The 26,934-nt window shown below is 45.1% G+C and overlaps 1 protein-coding gene across 1 annotated transcript in view; it reads right to left on the bottom strand.

The window, feature by feature from the left end:
- LOC101822483 (collagen alpha-4(VI) chain-like) overlaps positions 1-26,934 on the bottom strand; it is a 115,989-nt gene that overhangs the window by 76,652 nt on the left and 12,403 nt on the right. Inside the window, 9 exon segments of the mRNA XM_021230102.2 lie at positions 2,114-2,192; positions 3,119-3,453; positions 9,443-9,997; positions 10,617-11,162; positions 14,621-15,253; positions 17,280-17,873; positions 19,363-19,950; positions 22,330-22,929; positions 24,212-24,300. Of these exon segments, the coding sequence (XP_021085761.1) occupies positions 2,114-2,192; positions 3,119-3,453; positions 9,443-9,997; positions 10,617-11,162; positions 14,621-15,253; positions 17,280-17,873; positions 19,363-19,950; positions 22,330-22,929; positions 24,212-24,287 (4,006 nt within the window). The 5' untranslated portion in view covers positions 24,288-24,300.

Below are 26,934 nucleotides of genomic sequence, written 5' to 3' on the forward strand. Positions count from 1 at the left end.
TCTTGACCACAGAGCCATCCTTCCAGCACCAGGACCTCACTTCTTAGAGAAGGTCAAAAACTTCAGCAAGCCTCAGTTCCTAATACTGAAAAGATATTTTAAGTTCAAAGTGATAATATAGTTGCTCCAGCTAATGAGATGTGAACAGAAGTGACAGGTGTCACTCCCAGGAGCAAGCCTTCAGAAGTGTGTTCAGTTCCACCCCATTTCCCTGGCCACAGCAGTTAAAAAGTGCCAGGGAGTTGTGGGGTGAGCAGGAATCCTAGAGTACATACATTCTGCCCGCCTCAAGCTGCCAAGGTTTGGGGGTTATGTGAGTTTAGGCAGAACCTAGCTAACAAAGCAGACACTAAAATATCAGTGGAGTCCGTTCACGTGGGGAGACTAAATGGCCATGGGTGTTCAAGAAATTCAATCAGGAATTACCATGTTTGCAGTCATAACAAATGCTACTGTTAATATTTTGATCAGTAAACCCCCAGTATATACACAGTTGGCTTTTTGCTTCTGAACAAGCTGTTGACTGTCTTGTACATATTCCCAATTTACGTCTTAAAAACATGTTCTTGGCAACTAACGTGTGAGCAAAGTTTACAGTCTCTTGTCACACACTCCCAAATTTTTTCCAGAAAAAAAAATTGTGGTAATATTAATTTCCAGGGTAATCAATGAAGTAAGTTCATCTGGAAGCAAGCCGTCACTTTAAAAACAAAAAACAAAAACTTTCCCCAATAGGCATGTATTGATATTGAATACACTCCATTAAAGGACAAGGACAAAGGTTAAAGGTGTCACCCACAAGGGGACTGACACAAAGCTTCACACTGCCTTACTCAGCAGCCTGGGGACTTCCTCCAAACTGTTAGAGACCTATCCCAAGCTAAACCAGGGTTCATGTTGTCAAAACACAGACTAGCCTGTATGTGAAGCAGACTTGGAGATTTTATTAAAGATATTTTAATGCAGGTCTAATCATGAGGGCTAAAAGAGAGGCGCTCAGAAGAAAGATGTTCCCATCATGGGAAGAGAGAACAGCAGGAAACAGGATGGACCCAAGTATGGACCCAGGCTTCTCTGAGAGAGTAAGAATGAATCATCTAAGCTTTAGCATTATGTACATTGTCCTGACTCTCAAGTTACATCTCAAAAGGTTGCTAAGAAACATCTTCCTCCTCCGCCACTTTTGATAAGTGAGATAAGTAACTGGAGTGGCTCTGGAGCTGCCAAAGATGGCATTAGAATCTGAAAAATCCTGGAGAACCAGAACCACTAGGGTTGCACATGTCATTTCCCTGTAGATGGTGTTTTGGGTGAGATTCCCAGATCATAGGTTTACAGGGGTGCAGGGAGAAAAGCCTTAGGCAGTTGTCAGCTGTGCTTTTCTGTGGGTGAGAAGCTCCAACCAGATTCCAGGGTGGGGGCCCTCCCTTCCTCCCCCACGCGTCCTTGTGTCCCTAGAATTCTCCCTTCCTTTTAATGCTGCCTCAAGGGAGCTTGAACAAGTCAGCCTGACTGGTTATTCATCCCACTTTTGCTTCATGTGACACAAAATGAGAACAGCCAAAGCCACTTTATGCACATGAACAAATTGTCCTACACTAGGACATCCAGAAGAGTAGCAAGTGTGCTCTGAAACGCAACCAGCAGCATGCACACGGCTGAATCCACCTGGTGTAATGGGCATCTTCTAATTTCACAAACATGCCACCTGGAGTAGCTCCCTGGCCCTTAAAAGTGGAGGACAGAGGGAAAGATTGGAGAGAATGGCTAAGAGCAAGGCTCGGCTTCCAGCTGACTGAGGTTAAGGAAAAGACACACGGAGAGTCATAGAAACCTAAAATACCAGATGACACTACTGGAGTACAATGGCATCTGCAAAACCATTCAAACAGCTCTGAGACATCGGGGATGCCAGGAGGTAGAGATGCCTCCACACCCTCCGACTTAAACGAGGGAGACTGGGCCTCAGCCTGTTGGAACCACGCTCTCTACCTACTGGAGTCCATCCCCACCTGGGGTATGAAGGAGTTCTGCCTTGGTGGGAGGAGCCTTAATGGGAGGGGCCTTTGTGGGAGGGGCCAGTCCATGCAGGGCGCCTGTGCACTTAACTTACCTTTGCTATGAAGGAGCTCAGAGGTTCTCCTCAGCCTCCCTAAATCCTCATCAAGTCCATCGGTAAACACTAAAAGAACCTGGGGGATGGGGAAGAGAGGGAGGGAAAGAGAGAAGGAAAAATGGAGGAAAATGCAGCAGTACCTTCTAAAAATTGCATTCTTTTTCTTTTCTCTCTCTCTCTCTTTTGTTTGTGTTTTGAGACAAGGTTTCTTTGTATAGCCCTGGCTGTCCTGGAACTCTGTAGACCAGGCTAGCCTCGAACTCCAAGATCCACCTGTCTCTGCCTACAATTCTTAAAAATACAAGTGAATTTTGTGTGTGTGCCCACCCTTTTACTCTAAACTCTTCAAGATAATTTAAAAATTGTCTCTTCCATCTTTATCTGTTGAAAAAATACCAAAGTGCCATTAACAAGAGGAAAGAAAGCAGGTAGGGGACATTGGATTGTCAATGGAGGAAAAACTAAGTGTAAGTTATGCCGGAAGTATACCGTTCAAAGGGTATCAGGAAGGAAGAAGCCTCATGGGTGGGCTTGGGATAGCTCAAGGTGATGATTACAAAAATAATAGTTGAACTCTGAATGGCTATAAGTGACCATAAAGACTAGGAAGCCTTACAGCATCCTCTGGGTGCCTTAAGAGAGAATTGTATACATAGGGTGTGGTGGCACATCCCTTAATCCTAGCACTGGGAAGGCAGTGGCAGGTGGAGTTCTGTGAGTTCAAGGCCAGCCTGAGCTCCATAGAGAGACCCTGTCACAAAGAAACAAAAGGGTAAGTTATGCCATGGAAGGATTTGGATCACTAAGCATGGCCAGTTGGAAGCAGGGCCATACTCTGTGGTCCCACTGGTATTGTTTAGCACAGAGCTTCCAGAGCTTAATAAAGACATACCCATTAAATGAAAGCCCACCTTTTGTCAGTTCTGTTGGCTTCCGTTACAAAAGCCTTTGTATCCTACCCTGCCCTGAGGCTCCATAGTCTGGGTCATAGGCATGTATTACCTTCACTTTAGCAAAAGATAGGTGAATGGCGGTCTCTCCCAGGTACTGCAGAAAGTCTACATCCATACGGTTGTTCATGGAACCCTGATGCACCAAGAACTTCTGGATGGTCTCATCACTGTATTTCTCAAAGCCTGAATCAAAGACAAGCTGGCCACTGGCGCCTGGAATTGCGTAGCGGAACCTTGGGTCCATCTGGCCAGGAGTGTCACAGCTGATGTTAGAAAGCAAGGACAGCTGTAGCATCAGCCCTGGAAGCAACCTTTGAAGTTCCTGCTGAGTTCCCACTGAAGAAGTCGAGATGTCGATTCCGACAGACAGATCCATGCCGCATCCTTTGAAAGTGGAAAAGTAGTATCAGTCGTCTACAGCTGAAAGAATGCTCCCCCAGGCAACTCCCACAAATCCAAGCCTGATTAGTGGTGGGTTAAGTTTGGAGGCTGTTACATGGTAAAAGCTAGCTGATACAAAATAGGTGGTGCCATGCTTTTGTCATTGCAGATCCTAGTCCCTCTGCCTGAAGTGTCCTTTCTTATGTAACTGGTTAACATACTCAAGTTTTAAGTAGCAGTCCAAAATGCCTGCCTTATCCTCCTCCAAGCATTCTCCAATTTTTACCTATACCTCCTCTAATCAAGTACATAATGTCCTGAATATCCATTGAGGCTTTACTTAATCTTCTCTACTAAACAGGGGTTCATTAAGAGTGGGCACTATGTTATCCTATCCACCCATGACCTGAACAGACAATCACTGAATGTCTGACAGGTAAGGAAGACCTATAAGTAAGTCTTGAATGTCTTTCAGCAGGGCTTGTAACTCATCTTCCACCCTGGGAGTTTTCTTCCTCAGCTACTGCCTAAGCATCAGCCTTTTTAGGGAGTGTGGCAGATTATTAGAAAAGGTCAGAGCTGAATGGTAGCCTCTTTTTTGTTTCTTCTGCCTGAAAAATTATAAGGCCCTCTGGGGAGGTTTAATCTACAATTTTAAGGTCCACTGGTATTTCAGGCTACAATTAGTGTATAATAAGCCCATTTAGGTAATTCCATCAAGAATGCAAAATTGATACTTACAGATAACATCTCATTTAGAATAAAGACGAATGAATAACTGAATAAGCACAGAAGAGCTAGCACTATTAATTACTTCAGCAGGGGCAATGTGAGCTTAAAAGTACTCAAGGCAAGCTGAGTATGTGGACATTTCCTTTTAAGTCTTCAAACATTGTAGGCTGGCAGGATGACTCGGTGGGCAGAGGCACTTGCTGTCAAGCCAGAGGGCCTGAGTTCAAGACCCACATAGTAGAAAGAGAACAAACTGCTGTAAGTTGTCCTCTGACCACACACACACACACACACACACACACACACACACACACACAAACACACACACTGCAATACTTGATTCCAAATTAGAAAAATTAAAACTGAAGGTTAGGTGACAAAGTTTGGGAAGGAATTAGCACGTAGAAATGTTTCCCAAAGATCTGAGACCCAGGGCTGGACCATAAGGTTTTAGCCCCCAGAGGATCGTATCCACACTGGCTGGTATGTTCCTGAAACTAGCTTGTCTTTCTCCCATTTTTATATAAAATAACTGGATGTTGCTTTTTTTAAAAATCTAGTTCAAGTTCACAGAATAGCAGTTTCACAGATGTAAATCCCATTTCTATGTCAGACCCAATTTCACACAAGAGAACTTTTGCTTTACCAGTGTGGCATAGTATTGTGTTGCTAATTTACATTTCCCCAGAACCTTCTCAACTGGCTTTATTCAGTAATTGACAAATGCAGGGAGCCGTTTTCTTTCCTGTTAGTGGAAAGGGTTGGTTCTTGGCAGGCAACCTCCAAGGTCTTTTTCAGCTTTGTGATTCTAGAATTCTGTAATTAATTAGTTCCTGACTGTTATTAAAGTGTCTAGCCCAATCTCATCAAAGAGTTAAAGGCAAAGCAGAGTGAGCAAGAATCTTAATCCAGCTGGTACAAAATGAGTGGAGAGAGAAGGCGGGCACTGCAAAGAAAGAGAGCACGGGACTTTGAAATCTGGAGAATTTGAACTCCCACGTGCAGGGCATCCCATGATCCTTGCTTTTTTGTTTCTGTGTGTGTGTGTGTGTGATTCTTGTTTTTTGGTTTGATTTGGTTTATTTTAGGCAAGTGTCCTCTACCACTGAGTTACAGCTCAGCCTCCATCTTTAAAATAACTGCTTCGGTGTGCTTGTTTCAAATGATTTCTAAATTCACTGGGCTACTGTGAAACAATGGGCATCTTGAAGCACCACAAGCAGACACTAGTTAATACCTCACCAAAACAGACTTTAAAGCTTTGCTAGGGCACAGGGAGGCCCAATAGTCTTCCATAATAAAGCCCGGCACCTCTTAGGCCCCCGTTGCCCACAAAGTCTCTGTGTGCATATATAATGGTTACTGTTTATGTGGGCTTCCATTGTTTGTCTGGGGGGTGGTTTTGCATGTATGTCTAGGTACATGTGTGTGTGAGAGAGAGTATGTGAGTCTGTGTGTATATGCATGTGATTGTACACATGGTTGGGGGGGCAGAGGTTCACCTTGGGTGTCTCCCTCAAGCCTTTGGCCACCTTATTTTTTGAGACACAGGTATCTGGATGATCCCAGAGCTCACTGATTCAGCTAGACTAGAGGGTGTCTGGATGAGGCAGAGCTCTGATTCAGCTGGACTCGATGACCAGTCAACCCAAAGGACCTTCCTGTTTCTATGTCCCCAGCCCTGAGGTTACAGGGGCATACACCATGCTTGTATGTGGATCTGTCTGTCTCTCCAGCACTGAGATTACAGAGGCATACACCATGCTTGTATGTGGATCTGTCTGTCTCTCCAGCCCTGAGGTTACAGAGGCATACACCATGCTTGTATGTGGATCTGTCTGTCTCTCCAGCACTGAGATTACAGAGGCATACACCATGCTTGTATGTGGATCTGTCTGTCTCTCCAGCCCTGAGGTTACAGAGGCATACACCATGCTTGTATGTGGATCTGTCTGTCTCTCCAGCCCTGAGGTTACAGAGGCATACACCATGCTTGTATGTGGATCTGTCTGTCTCTCCAGCCCTGAGGTTACAGAGGCATACACCATGCTTGTATGTGGATCTGTCTGTCTCTCCAGCACTGAGATTACAGAGGCATACACCATGCTTGTATGTGGATCTGTCTGTCTCTCCAGCCCTGAGGTTACAGAGGCATACACCATGCTTGTATGTGGATCTGTCTGTCTCTCCAGCCCTGAGGTTACAGAGGCATACACCATGCTTGTATGTGGATCTGAACTCTCGTCCTCATGCTTTCACAGCAGACATTTGCCTGGCATCAACTCCCCAGCCTGTTTGTTTTCCATGCTTGTTTTTAAGACAGGGTCACATATAAACAGGCTATCCCTGAACCCTCTGTGTAGCTGAGGCCGACCTAGAATCAAAATGACCCTGACCTGACATTTGGGGGAGGAGCGGGAGGCAAGGTCTCATTGTATAGCCATGGCTGGCCTAGAATTCACAGATCCTACCTGATGGCCTCTGCCTGGCCTCATTCTCCCGAGTGCTGGGATTAAAGGCATGCACCACCATGCCAGGCAGTGCTTGGTCTGTCTTTTGACACCAAACTGTTGGGCAATTCAAACCCTGTCTCCCACGGTTTCCCATTTGCTTGCAGCCTCTCTCAGCCCTATTTTTCCCACCTAGGAACTGAGTAACCTAATGATGGCACCAGATGACTGGACACTATGTAACTTGTTACAGCAGCACTGTACACAGAGTGAGAAACCTGGGAGAGAATTTTGACCACCCCAGGAGTCACCCCACCCTGACAGCCACAGCACGTGAGACAGGTGTGGAAGCGCTTCGCTGGGGAAGCATCCTGATGAGTGGATTTTTTTAAAGTACTGTTTGCTCTCTCCGATTCTGAGACCCCAAGGGCTTTGTAAATGTCCAGAGCCCATGTTCTGCCTCCCGCTGAGGCTGAAGGGTCACAGGACCCTGTTAACAGGCACATAGCTAAGGAAAAGACACGATTCTCTCCCCTTTGTCCCTTCAGCCTCCAAGTGCGAAAAAGCTACAATGCCTTGCATGGTGGCGCATGCCTGTCATCCCGGCTCTCACAAGGCTAAGGTTAGTTACCATGCATCCCATGCCTGCCAGGCTACACAGTGAGTTCCAGGCTAGCCTGAGCTACAGTGAGAGGCCCTGTTTCAAAGAATAAATGAATATTTCACATAATCATGTGTATGTAAAAACATATGTTTAGAGGTAAAACAACAAAATCATCTCCTATACACATAGTGTCTTTTGTAGGACTATAGAGTTTATGGTTTCATTATACATCCTTTACATGATTCTATGCCATGGTGTATTATACATTACCCCATACTATACCACTCTATTAGTATATTATACCTCACTATATTATATTACACTTTCCCCTACTCAAAGTATAGTTCACAGACTTGCAGGATTAGTAGTACCTGGTAGCTTGTTAGATATACAGACTTCTACAGTAAATTACCCCTATACATGCAGAGGCTGTCAACACTAATTAAACTCACTAATTAAACACTAATTAAGATACTTGTTGGGAAGAAGAATGGGTTCATCAGGAGTGGATAGGGAATGACAGGGGTAATGGGGATATAAAAATGACCAATATGCATTTTAGACATGGATGAAATTTTCAAAGAATAATTAGTCGATGCTCTTTTAAAATGCAGACTCCTAGGTTGACCTTAGATTTTTCATTTTAACAAGAACCAAGATGATCCAAACATTTTATGTTCTTAAGACCTTGCCATGCTATGCTATACTGCATCAAAAGCCACAATAGTGGCTGGGCAAGGTGGCCCACACCTTTAATTCCAGCATTCAAGAGGCAGAGGCAGGCAGATCTCTGGAGATCAAGGCTACCCTAGTCTACATAGTGAGTTCAGGGCCAGTCAAGGATACCTAAAGAGAACCTGTCTCGCAAATAAACAAAGTATGCCACACAGACTGCCTTGAGGATGTAGTTCAGTGGCAGAGAATTTTCCTAGCATTCACAAAGCCTCGGTGATGTTGAAGGGGGCGGGGCCGTCTGCAGAACAGGAAAGACGGCTCAGTGGTTAGGAGCACTGGTTACTTTTGTAGGAGACCTGGGTTCAATTCCCAGCACTCACAAGGTGGCTCACAACAGTCTGTAACTACAGTCCTAGGGTGAATCCGATGCTCTTTTCTGGCCTTCATGGGTGCTGCACACATGTGGTGCAGAGACATACATGTGAAAATAAAACTACATATTTGAAAAAAAGTAAGTTAGCTATCCTAGGGGTTGAGATGGAACATAATGGCAGAATACTTTACCTGGAATGCTCGAGTCCTGTACTGATTCCTGAAAGCTAGGGTGTGGGTATATATATGAGTGTGTGTGTGTGTCTATGCACCTTGTGTATCTATGTCTGTCTATGTATGTGTGTGCACCTGTGTGTATATGTGTGAGTGGCTATCTATGTATGTGTGTCTTTGTGTGTGTGTGTGCACCTGTGTGTATCTATGTGTGAGTGGTTATCTATGTATGTGTGTGTCTGTGTGTGTATGTGTGTGCACCTGTGTGTATCTATGTGTGTGTGTTTATCTATGTATGTGTGTGCACCTGTGTTTATCTATGTGTGTGTGTGTGTGTGTGTGCATGTGCTTGTGCATGTGTTAGCTACTATGACAGTAAAAGTGTTTGTGATAGGCCCTCACCTACTGCAGAGTCATTCATGAAAGTACTTTTTCATCTCTATCACTCCTTGGAAAGAAAGGTCCAGACTGCCAGGAGGAGGTTAGGCTGTCTCTGAACCTCACTATCTTGGGTGGGTGGCAAGGAGGAGAAGCTTACAGGGTAAGGCAGAAAGGAATTAAAGTCAACTTTGACCCTTTAGAAACAGAACGGAACAGGTGGCAAGCTTCTGTATAAGGGCTTCACAGAGAAGACAATGTGTTCTGCTTCACAAGAGACTGTCTTGGTGATGGGGCTTTCTGCTCATTCCCTGTCGATAGTCACAAACCTTCAGGAAGCTGTGCACACATTCCAATCTGACTTTGTCTATGCTACAAGGGAAGCATGGTCAGAAATTGTAGGTCTCAGGTGACCAGGAAGGTGACAGCACAGGAATAACTAAGAGCTCCCAGGGAAACCTGAGCCACAGTGTCAAGAGCTCAGCCCCAGCAGATGCTCTTCTCATCCTCCTCATGCCCAGTCAGTAGGATCAGCATCCTACATTACTGAGAGAGCAAACAGGGTCCCTCTGAGAGCTTGCAGACCAACAACATCTCTCTCACTCACCTTGGGGAATGCAGACTTCATAAAGAATTTCCTTTTCCAGGTTCTGCAGGGACTCAAAATTTTCCTCGTGATACACTCTATCCTGGTCATTAGTAATCTCCAAAAGCTGGGTTCTTTGAGCCTCTCCAACCCCAATGGCAAAAATAATTATGTTTCTGTCCCTGAGGGCTTTGGCTGGGGGCACTACATTATCCTGGGAGACCCCATCGGTGATCACAATCAAATACTGATGAACACTGGGTCTCCCTCCGCTTGAACTGTAAAAAAAAGGCAGAGTGAAGTTCAAGGCTTTCCCAGTACGGGTGCCATCGTTCATTTGTTCAACATTCAAGATGGCTCTGCGCATGTCGACCTTTGAGGAGTACTGGTTGAGCCTGAATTCTTCCCGGGGCGTGGAGCTGAACTGCAGAAGGCCAATCCGAATTTCATTAGCACCAATATTAGACTGGTTCACCATCCTCTCCATTAATTCCTTCATCTTTTCAAAGTCCTTAGGGGCAATGGATTCTGAGCCATCAATCAAGAAGATGATATCAGCTTTCTTGCTTTTACAGGCTGAGGGGGTGGGAGCAGCACAAGAGGACATCTGGTCAGAACCTGGAGCCAGTGAATTACAAGTTCCCAGCTGACAATCAAAAATATTTTCAAAGGGAAGGGAGGGCAGTCATAAACTTTCAGCAACTCAGCACAAACTAGTCTCAAAATAAGACACAGTCGTGGGATAAAGACATAAAATTTGACCAGTTTGAATAATTTCAGGTCACTGTCACTCTGTGCTCAAAACCTACTCACCAGCCAGGGAATTACACAAGAAAATAAAGACCATTCAAATAATGAAAGATCCACTAAATAGATTCTAGAAGGCTCTTGCTCCAGAAGTGGAACAGCCTCTAGTGAGATGCCCATGCTCCTGTAAGCAGCCTCTTGCCCGTATTCCCATAGCAACTCTCATGAAGCTCACTGGGTCACAAACAGAGGAAAAGGAAAAAAAAGAAAAAGGGAGAAAAACATGAAAGTAGAAGGGGCAGTTAGGAAGAAAAAGGGGGATCAGCAGAAATAGGAGGGAGCAAGAGAGAATAATGGGGTGAATATGATCAAAATAAATACATATTTGAGATACCATGATGAAACCCAGTTGCTATGTATAATATGTGATTATTTTCTGAATTCTTACTCTCTGAGGAGCAGATGTCCCGAATGACTTCCTGTTGAATGGCTGTCAAGGAGTCGAACTCATATATAAAAAACATCTTGTTGTTTGCTATTTCCTTGAGCTCAGTCGTATTGGCATCCCTTACTCCGATGGCATAAATGTTGACTCCAATGTCCCTCAATTCCTGTGCAGCCTCAGCCACGGGGTCTGAAGACTGACCATCAGTGATGACTATGAGGTATCGGGCAACACTGATCCTGGCGGTGTCTCCAAAGACCAGGGCCATTTTGCTCAAGGCTTCACCGGTTGTGGTGCCACCTCCTCCCTGCTGGATGTCATCAATGGCTGTCCTCAGATCTGCCATGCTGGTATGCTGGCTGAGGAAAAACTGGCTTATAATTTTGTCTGAGTACTGAATGACTCCAAATCGTACTCTGTCGGGCCCAATGGGGAACATCTGTATCACCTCCTTCATGAACACCTTCATTTCAGTGAAGTCTTTTGGCCTGATGCTACCAGACCCATCGATAAGGAAGTAAATATCCGCCTTCTCCACATGCACGCAATCTGACCAGTGAGAAGAAACCACAACCCATTAGGACAGAACGTCAGGAGGAGGTGTGTACACAAAGCCACTGATCCCAATCTCCGCCCTACTCCCTCAGCTCCCATAATCCCTGGGCATCACAAGCCTGGCCACTGGGCAGACCACATGCCAGGAAGACTAGTAGCAGCCACTGGCCAACAGCTAGCAGGGTTGGTTAAATACACCAGCTCTTAGCAGTCAGTGGTGGTACTCACCTTTAATCCCAGCATGCAAGAGGCAGAGGCAAGTGGATATCTGTGAGTTCAAAGCCAGCCTGGTATACATAGTGGGTTCCAGGCTAGCCAGGGCTACATACTGAGACCCTGTCTCAAAAAAAAACCCTGACGTATACATACATACCACAGCTCCCTCACTCTTGGGTAGGACAACTCTTAGGTGAGTTCCCTACAACTTCCCTGAGGCCCCAGCAGAGATGGGTCTGAGTTCTCCTGTAGCCAAACCTTAGGTTACTTGCTATATTCTATTACACTCTCAAATCTCTACTCCCCTCCCAGTGTCCCCCAAGGTCAGTCACCCAAACAAGCCACTGGCATACAAATGCTCTTCACCTCAAAGCCATCCCTGCAGGCCCCAGGTGAAAACCTTTTAAATGTGCTAACTTCATGGACCACTAGCTTACAGTAACCAAAAGGCTAAGCATGTCATCAGATAACATCTGAGCCCATAGCCTATACTTTGCTTTAACCTATCTACCTAATGTTTCCCCCATTGTATTTGAAATCATTATGACTTTCTTTGTTCTGTTACTATAAAAATTTCATCAGACTACTACCATGTTTGATCATGGAGTTTAGGTATCTGTGGTCCTATATGTGGTGGTTAAAATAAGGTTGCCCCCCCCATAGGTTCACATGTTTGAATTCTTGGTTGCCAGTTGGTAACTGTTGGGAAGGATTAGGAAGTGTGGCCTTGTTGGAGTAGATGTGGCCTTATTTGAGGACATGTGTCTCTGGGAGGGGGCTTTAAGGTTTCAAAAACATACACTAGGCCCAATGTCTCTGTCTGTCTCTGTCTATCTGTCTGTGTGTCTCTCTGTCTCTGTGTATGTCTCTCTGTCTCTGTGTGTGTCTCTCTGTCTCTGTGTATTTCTCTCTGTCTCTGTGTGTGTCTCTCTGTCTCTGTGTCTCTCTGTCTCTGTGTGTGTCTCTCTGTCTCTGTGTGTGTCTCTCTGTCTCTGTGTGTGTCTCTCTGTCTCTGTGTATGTCTCTCTGTCTCTGTGTATGTCTCTCTGTCTCTGTGTGTGTCTCTCTGTCTCTGTGTGTGTCTCTCTGTCTCTGTGTGTGTCTCTCTGTCTCTGTGTATGTCTCTCTGTCTCTGTGGATGTCTCTCTGTCTCTGTGTATGTCTCTCTGCCTCTGTGGATGTCTCTCTGTCTCTGTGTATTTCTCTCTGTCTCTGTGTGTGTGTCTCTGTCTCTCTCCGTTTCTCTGCCTGTTGATGAGGATGTAAAGCTCTCAGCTACCGCTCCAGCACCACACCTGCCTGTGTGCCACCATGATCCTTGCCATAGTGACCATGGACGAAGCCTCTGGACCTCCAAGCAAGGCCCCAGCCAAATGCTTTCCTTTAGAAGAGTTGCCCTGGTCATGGTGTCTCTTCACAGCAATAGGATAATAACTAAGACACTGTGACATTGTTACTCATATTTGACATCAGAACAGACTATCTCACCTTTGAGGAGAGAGTTGCGGTTTTGTGTTGACACATGGTTTACAGTAAGAACAGTCTGCCCCTATGGGAGGTGACAAGAAGATGGCTGGCTGCCTGAAGTCTTGCAGGAAGGAATAACTGCATGCAGGTCTCACAGCAGCAGACCAACACACTAAGCCACTACCCAGGCTCTTCACACGATCTGGCAGAGCTCAGGGCTCTAAACACTGCCTAGAATCACACATTCTTATCAATCTTGTTAAATTGAGATAGGGTTCAGGAGAAGGTCCAGGGAGGACATCCCTTATAGGCAGGCACCACATGTATTGTACACACCTAAAGTTTAAAAGGCTCACATACATATACACGTCTCTGTGCACATGCATGTGTGTGTGCGCGTGCGTGCGTGCGTGTGTGTGTGTGTGTGTGTGTGTGTGTGTGTGTGATGTGTACACATTGATCAATAACTGGTTAGATATTCTAATCATTATGATCATCCAGGCAGAATTCTGGTAAAATCATCCAAGCTTCTATTAACGTCTAAGCCTCCTGTACACTCTAGACTCTGAGACAGTTTTCCTGATCCCAGGTCCCTTCTTAGCCACTGTGCAGCCTGGGACAAAGTTGGCCCTCAGACTCTTTAAACCACTTGTGGCTTAGCGGAGCTCTGTTTCTCCCCTTCTGTCCAATAGGATATAAGCAGGGAATGGACCGGGAAATGAAAGCCATTTAACAAATTTCTCATTCCCAGAACAGAAAGAGGGACTAAAAACACACGTCAAGGGGAAAGGCTGAGACTCGTTTGTATAATTCATATTTCTAGACCTCAGTACAAGGAATCAAGAAAATATAAAAAATCACTTAGTGATTTTTCCCCTGAAGATATAATCACAGGCTTGAATTTCTAAGTCAATTATCTATATTTCAGTGATTTGAACTTAAATCTATTATTCTAGGTTGAATCTGAGAAATTACTAGCAGGGGAGAGAAAAACACAGAAGCAGACACAAAGGCTCTCACAGCAGCCAAGCAGATGTGATGTGAATTTTACATATTAGGCAATGTGTGGTAATACAGGACTGTAGTCCCAGAACCCAGCTTTTTTTTTTAATGGTCAAAAGGTATCTTAGCTGCACTTCTTCTGCACTGTTTAGAACCAAGGCAACTTCAAAAGGTGTAGGAGGAAGCCTGTATGCCGCCATTAGCCATGTGACTTTTAGAGGCACATACAGATGAGGTAATAAAAGAGCGGTTTACCACACCGCTAACCACACCCACTTTAGGCATGACTAAAGACATATACGTACTTAGGCGGTGAACTACGTCACTAGCCAGGCCCACTTTTGGGCATGGCTAGGGAGCGTTACGGGGGAAGGCATAAAAGACTGCACACAGGAAGTCTTGGTCTCTTTTCCCGGATTTCGGCTTCCGGTTCGGCAGCGGGTGGGGGGGGGGCGACTACTGGGCTCATCTGGGTTACTTGCTTGGTATCTTGTGAGTAATTTCTACAATAAATACTTAGTTTTACTTTCAGTAAGTGTGCCATTATCGTTACAGCGTCATTTGGAGCTTCAAAAAGGTATCTTAACTGCACTTCCTCTACACTGTTTAGAACCAAGGCAACTAAGTTTTTTTCTAAGTTGAGTTGAGGTTTCTGCTTTTTAATAAGTTGACCCAAGTTTTTTTCATGATGGGAAAAGGACAGGAAGGACATACACATACACACATACATTCACATACACACACACCAAATGCACCAGCCCTCCTACCTTCTTGTGCTCTTTGTGAGGTAAAACTTATCTGAGGATAGATTCTGCTCACAGTCTCAGGGCAGAGCCTGTTTTTAAGTTTGTTTCCCACAATGGCGAGTTGCAGAAAAGACTCTAGGCGGATAGCATGCTTCCAGGGAGGATATGTGGAAATCTTCTCCAGGTCCTTACTCTCAGAGGTGGACTGGATGCCCACTGTATAGATGGTGACCCCAGCCCTGCGGAGCTGAGAAGCAGGTGTAGACACGTTGTCTAGAGAGGGACTTTCCATGATGACCACAGCTATCTGCTGCACACCTTGCTTGGACCGGCTGCCCTTCTCTGGAATGAAAACTTCATTCCTCAGGAAATCCAAAGCAGCACCTGCCTTCGTTCTTCCTCTTCTTCCTTGGAAGGTCAACTTGTCCAAATGGTGTAAAACTTGGGCATCATTTTTAAATGTATCCAAGGAAAACTCCAGCCGTGGTTCCTCGCTGTAAAATACCAAGCTGATTCTCACTGCATGAGGATGGATGTCGAGAGATTGGACAGTGGTCTTCAGGAAATGGACAACTTGTTGGGAATTGGATTGCCTGGCCCTGCTAAATTCCTCAACAAGGAACACCAAATCAGCTGGAATGGCAGTCGAACATGCTGGAAACCAAAAAGACATAAGGATTTCAGTATGAGAACAGAGGGATGAAGAAAACACTCATATATAAAGGCATCATTGTGACGTGGTCTGTCTGCCACAATAATGTGTTTAAGGTTTTAAATTACAATATGCTAACTTCTACTTGCAAGCTTTAGAATTTAGAGGAAGTCTTTTTTAACCTGATAGTCAAAGAGCATCAAAAGGGTCATGCCAATCCCAAAATTCACACACACACACACACACACACACACACACACACACACACAGGAGTATCCATATCTCTTTCAGTTTACAGACACCCATTATAAAGTCACTCAAGATCACCTTCCAGTTGTGTAATGATTTTAGAAGCTCTGGGTATTGGCTGGCTTTTTCCTTCATTTTCTACCTTCAAGAAAGCTGTGGGTCAAAATCCCCCTATGGGTCTGAAACACATTATTTAATCACTTCTCCCCTCTTCATTTCAACAGAGACAACATGAAATTCTGAAAGCTTTGTGAAAATCTTTCTCCAAATAATAGGCTAACTGGACAGGGTGAGGCATTCCTGTTATCCCAGCACTTGGAAACTGAAGCAAAGGATCACAAGTTAAAGACCAGCTTGGTCTCTCTAGTGAGACTATGTCTCAATAAAAGAAACTGAAGAGCTGGAAACACGGCTCAATAGTTAAGAGCACTTTCTGCTCTTACAGAGGATCCAGGCTCAGTTCCCAGCATTTACATGACAGCTCACACTTATGACTCCAAATCCAGGGATCTGATGCTCTCTTCTGGCCTCTGAGAACTCCTTCATGTATGTAGTGCACACAAACTCACATTGGCACACACACATACACATAAAAATAACAAAAAAGCCGGGTGGTGGTGGCGCAAGCCTTTAATCCCAGCACTCGGGAGGCAGAGGCCGGGCTGGACCAACAGCCTCCAAAACAATACAGAGAAACGCTGTCTCATAAAAACAAAAAAATAACAAAGGGTGGAAAGGTGGACCAGCAGTTCAGTACACTGGCTGCTCTTCCAGAGACTCTGAGTTTGACTCCCAGCACTCACAGGTGGTCCTCAGCCATCTGTAACCCCAGTCCTAGGGGATCCAATTTCCTCTTTTGGCCTCCACATGCTCCAGGTACACATGTGGTACATAGACATACATGCAGGCAAAACACCCAAACACATAAAATTTTTTAAAAAGGGCTAATTGCCATCCTAGAAAAGGTATATGGTAGCTTAGGTTAATGTTTAGAAATAGTTACTCCCTGCTCCCTATATGCCCATGCAAACAATATACTTCCTTCCTCCACGGATGCTGACAGTCATGTGACTTACTTTGACTAATAGTACACCAGCAGGTGTTGTAGGGATCTGAAAAGCATTTATACATTTGGATTTTTCTCTTGGATCTCTGCAATTACCACAGGGAGAATTGGTCAGAGTAGCAGGATTGACCTCAGAAGCAGAACCATCCTCAGCTACCTGGCCCCAGCTTAAACCTCTTATCTGTGAACAAACCCAGGTAAGGGCAGCAAATCTATGCCGTGGTACTCACCCATGGTCAGCTGACCCAGACCTGTGAGGATAAAGTATTATTGCAAGCACTAACTGCAAATGGTTTGCTCAGCAGCATGTAAGTGGCAACTGGAGATGTTACAAGATGACAACTGAGGCACTCCATGTCCCCTTTCTCTCCCCTATCTACAAGGACAAGTGACCTAACACTGAGGAATGCTCTCGGTAAGTCTTTTCCCAACACTTTCTTCCTTTCCTCCTCCTTGAAAAAGAGGGATCTCATTATGTAACTAACAAAGCATGAGTTTAAACTTCAGATCCTCCTGCCTCTATACTGAGAGTGCTAAAGTAACAGGCATGTACTGTTGCACCAGTTTATGGGGTGCTGGGAATCAAACCCAAACCTTCATGCTTGCTAGGCAAGCACTCCACCAGTTGAACTACACCCCCCAAGTCCCCAGACTTTCTTCATATACTGTGACTTCCTAGTGACTCATGTAGCCAAGGATCAAGGCTTGCTTACCTCCTACAGCATCCTTTACAACCTCAGGCTGTTGAGTTCCCTGGATCACCACATTCACATCCTGTGTTAGCTGTCTGACTCCATCTTCTCCCCACAGGTCAGACACAAACACCAGAGACCCTATCCCCTCCAGCTCCGTCCTGTCAGCGTCCTGCACCCCCACAGAAATGACATCCATGCCTCTCTTCCTCAGAGTCTGGGCAGCATCTCGGACCTCATCCTCAGATTTGCCTGAGGTAATGACCACCGCATACTGGGGAACACCCTGTAGGAACCGGCTTCCTGCTGCCTCCTGGAAAAAAGTCTGGTGAAGAAACCGAAGGGCTCGGCCTGTCCTTCTGGAGCCACCTCGGAGCACCAAGTGCTCCTGGATGTGTGTGATCATCTCGTCCCGGGTCTTGTAGGTGTTAAACAAAAACTCAGTGTAACCTTCGTCACCATACTGAGCCAGCCCAATCTGGTGCTTGTCTTTGCCAACCTCCAGGATGCCAATAATTCTAGAGATGAAGTTCTGCATCCACTGGAAACTGGCCTGTGATGTTTCCTGTGAGGTGTCAATAAGAAAGACCACATCTGCATAGGTCTTGGTAGACTCTAGAAGTAAAAGAAGGAAGTGGGAGGAAAACATAAATCAAGTTCTTATGAATAAAAAAGGAGTACAAGAATGGTTTGGTGTGGGCAATAGCAGGGACAGGTAGTATACTGACACAGTATTGTACACCCAGGACTTGCCCCTTCACTGCTTAGGACTCTACACAGGCATTCTCTCTGTCTGTTGGCTGTCTATCTTCTCTCTCTCTCTCTCTCTCTCTCTCTCTCTCTCTCTCTCTCTCTCTCTCTCTCTCTCTCTCTCTCTGTCTCTCTCTCTCTCTCTGTCTCTCTCTGTCTCTCTCTCTGTCTCTCTCTGTCTCTCTCTCTGTCTCTCTGTCTCTCTGTCTCTCTCTCTCTCTCTCTCTCTCTCTCTCTCTCTCTGCCCTGTCTATCCCCACCTCTTCTTCTCCACCTCTTCCTCCTCTCTGGCCTGCGTCTTTACTTTCTACTTCATAGTCTTCTTCCACAATGGAGAAGGCAAGAAACTACCCAGTACTGCGTGGCCTCTGTGGGCCACGGCTTTTCATATGCTTCATCCATCTGGTCCTCACACACCATTGCCCTACAAGAGATTGTCCCACCATTCATGGGGAGCACTGAAGAGACGTGGAGCTGCTGCAAAGTTCACGTGACTGCTGACATGACCACTGCATGGTATGGTTGAGGGAGCGAGGTTTCAATTGTACTTAAGAGAGATCAAATATCCAGAGGCATCTAGAAAAGTCCAGAGCAGACAGAGAAAGAAGCAGACTGGACATGGCCAGGGCTAGGGAAGCAGGAGAGAATAGTGGAGATAGTGAGACAGCAAGAGAGAGAGAGAATAGAGAGAGCACAGTGAGAATAGCCAGAGAAGGGACTAGCTGGGTTATAAGGAGGGTGAGTAGCTGTGGGAGGGGAACCTGTGAGCTGGGGTGAGCTTAGGTAGAAGAGGTGAGAAGGCTGGGATGCTATCATGGACTTTGAAAAGTATAACAAGTACTTGTGCTACTGAGGAGCCTGGAGGCCAATGTGTGCTCTGATATGCGGATAGGCGCTACAGTTATCTCTGTCAGAGATAAGGGAAATGACTTCTTTTGTTAGGTGTAAATGGGCTTCACAAGTTCCTGGGGAACACTGACTTTTATCTTTTATAGAAATCCTCCTATAGTCCAGGTTGAACTCACTCTGGATATATGGACTGCCTTTTGGAGTTTGGGGAATTGGAGTTTCCTTTGGACCTGACAGTAACTAAAATGAGGAAGATTCAAGATTTAAAAAGCATGTCTTCTGGACTCCAAACCCCATGTTGTTTCCTCTACACAGCACAACAGCATATCCTCTCCCCTCTTTCCTACCCAAGAACACTCTATTCCTCCTTCAAGCCCAGCTCAAACTTCTCCAGGAAGCACCCCCAGATGCTCCCATGATGGCAGGCCTTCCTTGCCCCTTTGAAGCTCATCACTACATTGCAGTTCAGTGGTAGATTTGGAGTGGTGAGTTAAACATGGCTTACTTTTCATCTGGCTCTCCAGTGTTGAACACAGAGCCTGAAGGAGGTTCCCTGAGAACTCCTGCAAGATGCTGAAATTTTCCGTGTTGAAGAGGAACTTATCAAATGGCTCACTGGCTATCTTTTGCAACTCTTGGACATCTTGAACATTGATCCCTACCACATACATAAAGACTCCATCTCTTTTCAGCTGGTCAGCTACATCCTGGACCTCATCATTTGACTCCCCGTCTGTCACCAGGATAACTATCTGAGGGACCCCATCCTTGGCCCGGCTGCCACTCGTCTCAGTCAAGTAGTTGGCCCTGATGAACTCTAGGGCACTCCCTGTATTTGTGCCTCCTGTGCTATAAGACAGATTCCGGATCCGTTCTAGGACCGTGCTCTTCAGAGAGGACTGTTTCAGCTGAAAGGCCGGGTTGATGCGGTCACTATACTGGACTAGTCCCACTTGGACTCGATCACTGCTGATGAGAAGCCCCGAGACGACAGAGTGAAGGAAATTCTTTACTTTCTGGAAGTTCTGAGGTCCAATGCTGGTTGAGCTGTCCACTAAAAACACAATGTCAGCCAGGGATGCTTCTGTGCAAACTGTAAGAAAGAAGGCAAGGGATGGAGTCTCAGAGGTTTCGTTCTAAACACTTAAGAGTTGGCAAAGCAGAAGGGTGACCAGAAAGAAGAAACAATGACAGTGTGCTCGGACGCCTGTGTCCACCCCCTCGTCTTCCAAGGCTTCAGGCCTGCTCTACTGCTACTTCTGCCTCCAGCTTTGAAACCCACTGGACAATGCCTAGACTTACACCATGAATCGAAACCTTTGGGAATGGTTGTTTTTTGTTTTGTTTTGTTTGTTTGTTTGTTTTTATGAGACAGGGTTTCTCTGTATTGTTTTGGAGGCTGTCTGTCCAGCCTGGCCTCGAACTCACAGAGATCCGCCTGCCTCTGCCTCCGGAGTGCTGGGATTAAAGGTGTGCGCCACCACTGGCCCGGCACCTTTGGGAATGTTAACAGCATACTGCAAGAGGGATGGCCTTCTCTCCAGTCAGAATAAACCACCTCTCTCCTCTTCTGACGAAACCTCATCTCCAGGCATGTGCTGGCACTACTGGGTAGGAGAGCTGCAATCTGTCACATCTTCTTTGGTAGGTCTCACTGCCGCTCTCCCAGCTAGCAGCCCTGTGATCTATGGCCACTCACCTCTTTGAGACTTTCCTTCTCTCCACTGTAATCTTCCCACCAGTCCCTACACACTCGTGGTGTTTTGAGGATCATCTACTGTAACAGACATCACTACTCTGCCCAGATCCTGCTGGTTCCTTTTGACCATTTCTAAACATTGCTCTTTGGAAGACATTCCTCCACCTCCTGCCTTTTTCTCAGTTTTACAAAAGCCAGCTTCTTGCTGGACCTAGATTCAAGGTCAAGACAACCCTGAGACATAACATCTGCTCTTGAGTTCCCACAAAGGGTCAGGACAACACTAGCCTTTGTGGAATATTTTGGCATTGTACTTACTTTCCTCTGCTTTCTGTCCAGCATAGCCTTACTGACTGCTCTTCCTCCCTGCCCCCCACAGTCTGACATATGTCCTATAACAGTGTAACAGTCTTGAGAACCAAATCCTTAACTCTACCACATACCTGTAGTACCTTTACCCTCAGTTTCCCTATCTGAAAAATGCAAAAATCATGATACTAATCACCCTGCTTATTTACAAATTTAAGACAGTAGATCAGCCTGATGAATAATATAAACAAAGTTTGAAGACTGTAGAACAGAAGTTCTCAACCTGTGGGGCAAGATCCCTTTGGGGGTCAAATGATCCTTTCATAGGAGCCTCCTAAGACCATCAGAAAACAAGGATATTTACATTTCAATTCATAGCAGTAATTACAGTTATGGGAGTAGCAACAAAAAATTTATGGTTGGGGATCACCACAACATGAGGAACTAACTACATTATAGGGTGGCAACATTAGGAAGGTTGAGAACCAGTGCTCTAGAACAACGAGCAGATGATAGTTATGATTACATACATAAGACATCTTTGTAAACCTTGAAGAGCTATTTTAAAAGTATATAGTATCTGTTTGTCCATAGGAATGCCATGCACTGCTACACTGAGGGGTCAACTGTTAGCACTTCTGTTTCATATGCTCCTAGGAAAATATCAGAATAATGACCGTCTGTCCTCTTGTGGATTTTGATGGAGACCATACACAATCGTCTCTTTCTCTACTTGAAGTTTTATGCTTTAGGAAATTCAATTCAGGTGTCCACAAATCTAAAATGAGTGCATTGAGAGGATTTTTAAAAGCTAAGGTACATGCTTTCTAATAAAGCTAAGTAACTAACATGAAGAATTTTCATCAGTTAAGACAGGTACATCTTCTTACAGGTGCCAACAGACAAAACAGTAAGAAACGCACATGGTTTTGTAGCCACTGAGTCAGGCTTTTCAACCATACAATTTTGTCTAATGCGTCCAACTCTCTGAGACAGGTGCTAACGTCCTAGGAAGAAAATTCAGATTCAGAGAGTTTAAATGGCTGCCCAAGATGACACCAGAAGTGAAAAACTAGGATCTAAGCCTAGGTCTTTTCCCTAAATGTACCCTCCTTAACCAACATACTAACAATGAAACAAGCAAATATCCTGAGGACATCCTGTTCCTCTCACTTCCTGTGGCCCCTTGGTCAAGCAAGGTGGACAGTTAAACCCAGAATAATCATTATCTCTAGGAACAAATAATCCCTCGTTCAAACGGACTCACGCTCCTTCAGTACCACAAGGGCCACAGGATGAATGAGATGAGGTCGGTGGCTGGAGAAACAAGAGATACGTCTTCTCTGGTGAAATTCCCATCTCTGAGTTAAATACTCCCACATAGAAATAAGAGAGCAGTAAAGGGGCACAAGAAAGGCAAAGTTCGGGGTTCTTCCATATCCAGATGAGAGAAAGAAAGGGTACCTGGAGACTCGTGCTCTGTGGGTTGAGCCTCAACTAGAGTACTACAGAGCTCTTGCCGCAGCTTCTGGGCAAGGCCAGGCAGGCCAGCAAAGTTGGGAACAAAAAAGGTAAATTTATCCTTGGGACTACTCGCGATCTCCCTGAGCTCAGCCTGAGCTGCCTCTCTGACACCAACAGCATACAGCAAGATTCCTGCTTTCCTGAGAGCTTCGGCAGGTTCCCGGATGTTGTCCTCAACTGGGCCACTGCTCAGCACCAGCACCATCTGAGGCACCCCTTGGCTTGCCCGGCTCCCGGCTCCTTCCTGGAAGTGATGCTCAAGAATAAACTGCAGAGACCGGCCCATCTTGTTGCCTCCAGGCTTAAACTGAAGCTGCTGGATGTGTCTCAACACGTCACCTTTGCGGTGGTAGGTAGAAAGCAGGAATTCTGAAGCCGGTGTATCGCTGTACTGGGCCAGACTTACGCGGATGGTCTCTCTGCCGACGTGGAAGCTGTTTGCCAAGGCATACAAGAAGTTCCGCACACTGCGGGCATGCTGGGGGTTGATGCCGGTGTGGACCAGAAATACGACATCCCCCACAGAGGCCTCCCTGCAGACTTCGAGAGAGAATGACCTTGGGTTAAAAAGGACAAGTGGACAGCTACTAGCAGGAGCTCTCCAGGACTCCAGCACCAAATTGGGAAAGCTGAACATCCAGTCTCATGCACTGAACTACTACCATATTCTTGGCCTTTCCATCAGGAGACAGCATTGTTGAACTACTGGGACCACAGCCTGGTCCTCCCAAACTGAAGGAACCGCCCCCAGCTGTAGCCTATTTTTTCCAACAAGTATTTATTGGTTCTACCATGAGATACCACAGGGGTACCTCAGGCTTCCATCCTACTGCCTCCTAGCTCTTTGTAGTTTTAGAAAGTATTTGAAACATGACAAGACTTGCTGTCACCTCTCTGTTCACAGGAAGGGGAGACAGAGGCAAAGGGGAAGATGGAGAGCTTTAGGGTGGTCCACCGACAAATGACAGTCTGTGCAACTGCATTTGAGTATTTAAACCTCAACAGGGCTTCAATGGTGTCTCAGTGGGGCTTCAGATCACTTTTAAAAAATGTTTCCTTGACAAGACTTTCATATTAGAAAGTCCATACAACCTATTAAAATGACTGCCAAATGGGTCAAGGAAATGACTCAGCAAAGTGTATGCAACCATGAGGACCTGAGTTCAGATTCCCAGCACCCATGTAGAAGCTGGAACAGCAGCACACACCTATAATCCCAGCACCAGGGAGCTCACTGGCCCAGCCATATCAAACTCTAGGATCAGTGAAAGCCCCTACCTCAAAAAAAAAAAAAAAAGGTGGAAAGTGATTGAAAAGTTACATCTCTAGCATCCACATGCATGCATGTGTGCACAAGCACCCAAAAGCACACATGAACACACCTATATGTCTACCATGTGAACATACCCATATGCGCATACACTCCATACATATAAAGACTACCAAAAAATGCAGAGTTGTCACTAGCATTGGATAAATGTACCCCATCTCCTGACGACAATTACTCTCAGAACAGCTCTGTCATGGAGACAAAGCAGATTACACAACCCCTGGAAAGCCCTGTAACACAGGCTTTTTAGATCTTGGTAATCCATTCAGAAGCATGGCAAATCTATTTGTTTTACCATTTGGGATTAAGTATTTTTTAAAAACCAAGTACCCATCCCTTACCAAGTGCTTCCAGATTCCAAGGAAATTCTCCTTGGAGGAATCTGTTCATTTTATTAATTATAATTCTCCCATCATATTTCCCTTTAAGATTATCACTACTACCAGGTCCCTGGAAAGCAAGCATTTGGAGTTTAAGAATTCCATATATTACCAATCTTTTGTGATTTAATGAAGCCCAAACTAGTTGCAAGGAAGATGATCAACCAAAATGTCTTCCAAGTCCCCATGTTTGATGTGATCCTAGAGAGAAAAAAAGAAAAGAAAGAAACCTTGTGGTTAAAAATAATGTCTTCATTTAAGGAGTGTATTACACTATATATAAGTTATTCTTCTGTAGTGTTGAAAACTTAGGGAAACAAGTTCTCATGCAGTTGGGTATGAGCATGTAGCCTACAACCCCATCCCTGCCACAGGGACAGGAAGGAAGGCAGAATAGTGCTGGGGGCTCATTGCCCAAGCCAGTCTAGCCAAAATGGCAAGTGCTGGGTTCAATGAGAGACCTTGTCTCAAACAAAAACAATAAAATAAAATAAAATGATGAAGGGCCAGCAATGAAGCTACTTTCTCCCAAGCCTGACAACCTGAGCTCAATCCCTGCAGCCCACATCACAGAAGAAGAAAGCCAACACTTGCAAGTTGTCCTCTGGCTCTGCAGTTGTACCATAGCACATGTGTACACACACACACACACACACACACACACACACACACACACACACATAATAAATAAATAAACACATACACAGTAAGTAAGTGAAATAACATGGAAACATGACTGAGGGAGACAACCTGGTGTCCATCGCTAGCTTCTACACATGCCTATATATGTGAGCACACCCACCCACACATACAAGACACGTCATGCATGTAAAATGATGATGATGATGATGATGATAACCTTGCCACGCTGCTCCAAGTACGTTAGGAAAGTGTCCCAGCCTGACATAGGGGAGTTCTGTAAACACTAGAGTGTACACCTCAGACTTGATGTTGACGTCTGTGCAGATGTGGTTTGTGGGTGGAGAGCATATGAGAGTTGGGGGCAGAACTCCAACTTCACACACTGAATTCATTTAGTGGAACATAAACACTTCTGGGTGATTTTGCTTGTTTGACCCGATAAACATTTGCAGCATCTAGAAATAGCCCAATATCTTGGGACACATCTGCCTAGTAAGATCAGCTTAGCCTAAGAAACCTAAAATAACCTCTTTCCCCTGAACTTATACCTATTTCTAAAGGCACCCATGAAAATTATCAAGTCTGAGTTGTTTTTTTAACTGGAGGAACAGTGTAGTGATCACATTGAGAGTGAGTCTCCAAGTGGAACAGGTAAATCCCATCTTTATGTTCTTGACCATCAAGCTTACGGCCATAGAACTATGGAATGTGGGTTGTTTGAATCAGAAATCCACTAAATAGTGCATCTTGGGCAAATTACATCATTTCTCTGTTCCTTAGTTTTCCCAGTAGTATTTACCTCATAGTGTAATAATAAAAATTGAACAAGTCCATCCTTGTAAAACATTTTATCCATGAAAATGGTGAGAAAAAGTAAGCCAGAATAAATTCATGCATGACCCTCACAGTTATAATAGCTTATAACATTTCAGCTTGGAATGGTAGCACATGTACTATAATTCCAGTACTCAGGAGGCCAAGGCAAAAGGAGCAGAGTTCCAGGCCAGCCTGGACTAACAGCAAGACCTTGTCTCAAAAAAAGTAAATGAATAGCCAAGTATTGTTAAGGCAAGGAAGGAAGGGAAGGAGGGAGGGAGGGAGGGAGGAAGGAGGAAGGAAGATAAAGGTTGTACTTTTTTAAAAACACTTTTTATTATATATTTAAATTAGAAACGAGCTTGCTTCCAATGTCAGTCCCAGCTCCCTCTCCCTCCCTTCCACGCCTGCTCCCCCCAACCAGCCCCACCCAATCCCCACTCCATTTCCCAGGGAGGGTAAGGCCCTCCGTGGGGGATCTCTAGAGTCAGTCATTTCATTCCGGGGAGGGCCCAGGCCCTCCCCCAAATGTCCAGATTGAGAGAGCATCCCTCATTATGGGATGGGCACCCAAGGTTGTACTTCAATATTGTTTAATACATGGGCTAATAAAGTTATATGTAAGATAAAACCTCCCAAGAAGGCATCTACATTTTCATAGACCATTGTGTCCTCCTTATTATAATTAATTCAATTAGTCAAAAAAGAGAATTTGTAGACAATTGTAAATAAATTTAGTGGGAAAGTCAAACATTTATAAACATTTGACAGCTGTGCATACATGTAATGAATATGCCTTAATGACTTGATATTTACATTATATATACTACTTCAGGAAGCTGTTTAAGTCTGATGGTTTGCATTTAAACATGCAGGGCCCACCATGGAAGCAAGACATAAAACCACTAGATGAAGTGTGATTAGGTTGGGAAACTAGAGGATAATAAGTCCAAGAACTAATGGTGTTGCAGTAGAGAAAAACTTCTCTCAAAGCATGTGAAAGAGTTAACTCACGTAAACTCACTGCAGTTCTGGCTGCCTGCACAGGACTGAGTCCCTTGGGAGCAGGAGATATGGCTGCTCTTTTGGAGGACCCAAGTTCAATTCCCAGAATCCACATAGAAGCTCACAGCCATCTGTAACTCCAGTCCCAGAGGATCTGACACCCACTTCTGGCCTCCATGGCATCACACACACACACATAGGGCACAGGCATATATGCAGGCAAAACACCCATGTACAGAAAAATAAAGTTTGAGTGTGCCACTTGGGCTGACAATGCTCCCCACAAAAGCCACAGACTATCTTGTTGTGGAATAATCTTTTGTCCACTGTGAATGTGCATCACTGATCGGTTTACTAAAAAGCCAAATAGCC

This window comes from Mesocricetus auratus, unplaced genomic scaffold (assembly GCF_017639785.1).
Source record: "Mesocricetus auratus isolate SY011 unplaced genomic scaffold, BCM_Maur_2.0 Super-Scaffold_100691, whole genome shotgun sequence".
NCBI lineage: Eukaryota > Metazoa > Chordata > Mammalia > Rodentia > Cricetidae > Mesocricetus > Mesocricetus auratus.